At 42.8% G+C, this 3,627-nt stretch overlaps 3 protein-coding genes across 5 annotated transcripts in view; all 3 read right to left on the minus strand.

Annotated features, from left to right (window-relative positions):
• LOC104718669 lies at window positions 1-571 on the minus strand. 2 transcript variants are annotated; one of them, XM_010436458.2, is made up of 2 exons: window positions 222-571; window positions 1-31 (listed from the first exon to the last, which is right to left on the minus strand). In XM_010436458.2, exons 1-2 carry the CDS (start codon window positions 466-468, stop codon window positions 18-20), a joined length of 261 nt encoding a protein of 86 aa, XP_010434760.1. In that variant the 5' UTR covers window positions 469-571; the 3' UTR covers window positions 1-17. The 2 variants fall into 2 exon arrangements, with proteins under 2 accessions (XP_010434760.1, XP_010434759.1); XM_010436457.2 differs by having other exon boundaries at window positions 1-34.
• Window positions 571-2,718, minus strand: LOC104718668 (pentatricopeptide repeat-containing protein At4g16835, mitochondrial-like). The gene is made up of 2 exons (XM_010436456.2): window positions 1,066-2,718; window positions 571-993 (listed from the first exon to the last, which is right to left on the minus strand). The coding sequence occupies exons 1-2, from the start codon at window positions 2,632-2,634 to the stop codon at window positions 583-585; spliced, it is 1,980 nt and encodes a 659-aa protein (XP_010434758.1). The 5' UTR covers window positions 2,635-2,718; the 3' UTR covers window positions 571-582.
• The window catches only part of LOC104718672 (plasminogen activator inhibitor 1 RNA-binding protein-like), an 8,784-nt gene continuing 7,990 nt past the window's right edge, over window positions 2,834-3,627 (minus strand). Inside the window, exons 6-8 of one of the 2 annotated variants that reach the window (XM_010436461.1) lie at window positions 3,505-3,624; window positions 3,367-3,417; window positions 2,834-3,291 (exon numbers count right to left, since the gene is read on the minus strand). In XM_010436461.1, the coding sequence (XP_010434763.1) occupies window positions 3,103-3,291; window positions 3,367-3,417; window positions 3,505-3,624 (360 nt within the window). In that variant the 3' untranslated portion in view covers window positions 2,834-3,102. The remainder of the gene's footprint in view (window positions 3,292-3,366; window positions 3,418-3,504; window positions 3,625-3,627) is intronic. The other variant, XM_010436460.1, reaches the window with a different exon arrangement.

The raw sequence follows: 3,627 nt of genomic DNA on the forward strand, positions 1-3,627 counted from the left end.
CATGTTGCTTCTTGAACTCAACTCCTTGAACCTGCTCACAATTTCCAAATCCATCACTGGATTAGGATTATTACGAACAAATTGAAACCATAATTGAACACAAGATTCTAACATTACAGAGAGACATCCCAAATATCCCATATGGGTCTTTCTGAAATTACTAATTAAGTTTCACAGATCAATTGTGGACTCATAGATATTGAATCAGTTCCTTGGTTTACCTGAATGAGAGGAGAGCCAGAGGATTACGACACAGAGAAGAAGAATGAGAGGAATGAGATGAATGACGTTTTCTGCAGATCTGAATCTTGAATTCTCTCTCTTCCCCGCTTCAGAATTCGGGTCGTACCTAGGCAAAAGCAGCTCCACGTCATCGTCCATAGCTGCAACACTCTGAGATCGAGGCGGAGACGGGGTCTTCGCCGCAAACTGATCCGAAACTCTAGAACCACTCGTCGATCTACGCATCTCTCTCTCCTTCACGCAACTTGTCAAGTCAAAGGTCGAAACTTTTTTTCACACAATAACGCATTTAAATACAGTCAGGTTTGACCAACGGGGGGAGTCAAAGGTCTTCTCTTTTCACCAGTAATCGCCACAAGAGCAAGACCCATCTTTGAAATGGTGAAACCTTGTGGTGTCTCTCACCATAATCTCTCGTTTCTCTATTTCCGAGATAAATTTGATTGCTTTATGACAATCACCACAGATTCTCAAGTTCTTGAACACTTGTATCTGTGAACCTTGAGGGAGTTTTATGCAACCAAATGCAACAGCTAACTTCTCGCTATGCCATAACAATAGCTTCTCCTTTTGCTCTTCTTCTACATTGTGTAAAGCAAACTCTAGCTCCGGTTTGTATCCAGCTAGTTTCATCTTCTTCTCCAACTCCTTCAGTTTCTTGTGTATTAAGTCTAGTTCCGGGTGAATCCGATCACTTGATCTGAAATGGTGAACCTTGTTTTGAATCTCTATCCAACTGTATCCGGGTACCTGAAACAGTCAAATGAATACATCAGAGTCTTGTAACTCGAATAAAGAATCGAACTTTTGACTCGCTCCTACCTTCACAACATTGCTCTCTTTCATCCTCTTACGAACCCTTGCAACGTCTTCCCATCGATTCTTCGATGCGTAGATATTCGCGAGCTGCACATACCCGGCTGCATTTCTCGGGTCTAGCTCAAGCAGTTTCTCAGCTGCAAATTCAGCCAATTTCGAGTTCTTGTGCACTCTACAAGCCCCTAAGAGCGTCCCAAACACTGCAGCATGCGGTCTAAACAGCATTGATCTTATCAGTTTCATTGCCTCCTCCAGCTTCCCAGCCCGACCCAAAAGATCAACCATACACGTGTAGTGATCAGGCCGCGGTTCCAACCTGTAATCTCTCACCATCGAATCAAAATACGCCATCCCAATATCCACTAGTCCTGCATGGTTACAGGCCAGTAAAACCGCAACAAACGTTATCCAATCTGGCCTGATCTTGTTATCTCTCATCTCACGGAACAAACACAGAGCCTTTTCTGCATTACCATGCTGAGCGTACCCGGAAATCATCGCATTCCACGCCACAACATCTTTCTTCTTCATCGCCTCAAAGAGTTTCCAAGCATCACTAAGTTCTCCACATTTGCAGTACATACTAATCAGAGACGTCAATGCAGTTACGTCATTACACAATGTAGACTTACACACTATCTGATGCATTTGCCTCCCTAACTGTAACGCTGATAACTCACTGCATCCAAGCAATGCACTGCTTAGTCCAGACGAGTTAGGCTTAATTCCTTCCTCAAGCATAGCTCTGAAAAGCTTCAATCCATCTTCTGGCCGAGAATTTTCAACATAACCAGAGATCATAGCATTCCAAGTTACAAGATTTTTCTTCACTGTCATGTCTTTGAACACTGCCTCAGCTAATTCAACCTCCTTGGCTTTCATGTAACCTGTGATCATCGCCGTCCACGCCACAACGCCTCTAAATGGAGCCATTCTGAACAAATGTGATGCCTTTTCCAAATCCCCGCATTCTATGTATCCAGAGATCATTGCATTCCAAGAAACCTCATTCTTCTCCGTCATGGAGTAGAACAACTCCCACGCTTTCTCCATTTCACCTCTTCGTGCGTACCCTGTGATCATCGTGTTCCATGACGCCGCATCCTTGAATGGCATCCGATCGAAGAAGCTCTGGGCCTTCTCGAAGTCTCCATTACGAACGTGGCAAGACAACATGATGTTATAAGAGAAAGTATCTGGTTCAGGGATTTCGTCGAACAGTTGGTGTGCTTCTATCGTTCTGCTTGGATCTTTGGAAATCCCCACGAGCAGAGAATTCCAGGTAACGGTGTTCTTAGCTCTCATCCCGTGAAACACTTCGAGAGCTCCATCTATATCTCCTGAACGTACATATCTGCTTATAATCTTGTTCAACGGAAAAATCTGGTCTTCGTCAAAAGGTTTAGTCGTCGTTTGAAGCGTCAAGTTATCGGAGCGAACCAGAGATGAACAAGAGGAAGACAAACATGATGATGATCGCACCAAAGTGGCATCTGGGTTTCCAACGGAACGCGGAAAGAATCGAAATTTACAGCGTTTCAATGGCTGATGAGTGTTGAAGCGAGAAAGCATTTTTCATGGTTTATGACACAACACAAGAAAATGTTCAAATCCTACAAAACGTTTGGTATATGTAGTAGCAACGATTACGAGAACTCGAGTTTTCTCAAGCAACAGATGCGACAATCTTGTTATATACAACGTTGTATCTTATAACTACAATGTCAAAATGAACACGATCAGATATGAGAGGGAAGGTGCCAGAGTTAAAGACTCAAAACCTATAACATTTAAGTATGTCTTGTCTCAAAACATGTCTCGTAAGTAAGAAAAACAACTAAAAAGACTAAAATGGTAAAAACAAAAGAGTGTAGTTTTCAAAAGTAAACAAAAACCATCAGGCGTAAGTTTGCATAAAATCTAAAAACTGACGACACCTAAACATTTACACCTGACAACGAGAGACCCGGTAAACAGTAGACCCTCGCACAATATCCTTTAACGATGCTGCACGAGTTTCGACGTTTTCGTAGATAGATCTTACTTGCCCCCGAGAGATGGGAACTGAGCAGTATCTCCAATGGCTGGCGCAGCTTCATTACGGTAACCACCATGCTCTTCACTAGAAACACGACCACGACCACGACCACCACGTCCACGGCCACCACGACCTCCTCGGTAGTAGTTCTCACCCTCAGCTGGCTTCAGAAACTCATTGATGCTCACAGCCTGCAAATCAGAAAACACATCAATAAGCAAACTTATTGACTTCTACAAAATGGCAGATTAGACAATGATTTAAACCTTCTTAGCCTTCTCTTCTTTGTCATCTTTGCGTTTGTCCTTATCAGAACCCTGGGAAATAGATAAAAGGGAAGGTTCAGATTCTTTTTATGCAGCTTACTAGACGACAATAACGAAATTATAGAGGGTATGTCTTACCAACTTGATGAAGATTTCATCATTAGCCTTCTTGTTTGACAGTTGTTGCATTGATTCAAACACTTTGGTATCAACTTTCCTCTCAGAGGTGGTCAATGATTGAAGTGCCTTTTTCTTCTCCTC

Source organism: Camelina sativa, chromosome 10 (assembly GCF_000633955.1).
Source record: "Camelina sativa cultivar DH55 chromosome 10, Cs, whole genome shotgun sequence".
Lineage (NCBI taxonomy): Eukaryota > Viridiplantae > Streptophyta > Magnoliopsida > Brassicales > Brassicaceae > Camelina > Camelina sativa.

Excerpts from the sequence above, each read along its gene's own strand:
- LOC104718669 (XM_010436457.2), bottom strand. The coding sequence starts at position 468 with ATGCGTAGATCGACGAGTGGTTCTAGAGTTTCGGATCAGTTTGCGGCG.
- LOC104718668 (XM_010436456.2), bottom strand. The coding sequence starts at position 2,634 with ATGCTTTCTCGCTTCAACACTCATCAGCCATTGAAACGCTGTAAATTT. Across the intron at positions 994-1,065 it reads AAGAGAGCAATGTTGTGAAG|GTACCCGGATACAGTTGGAT; the intron begins GTAGGAGCGAGT and ends TGACTGTTTCAG.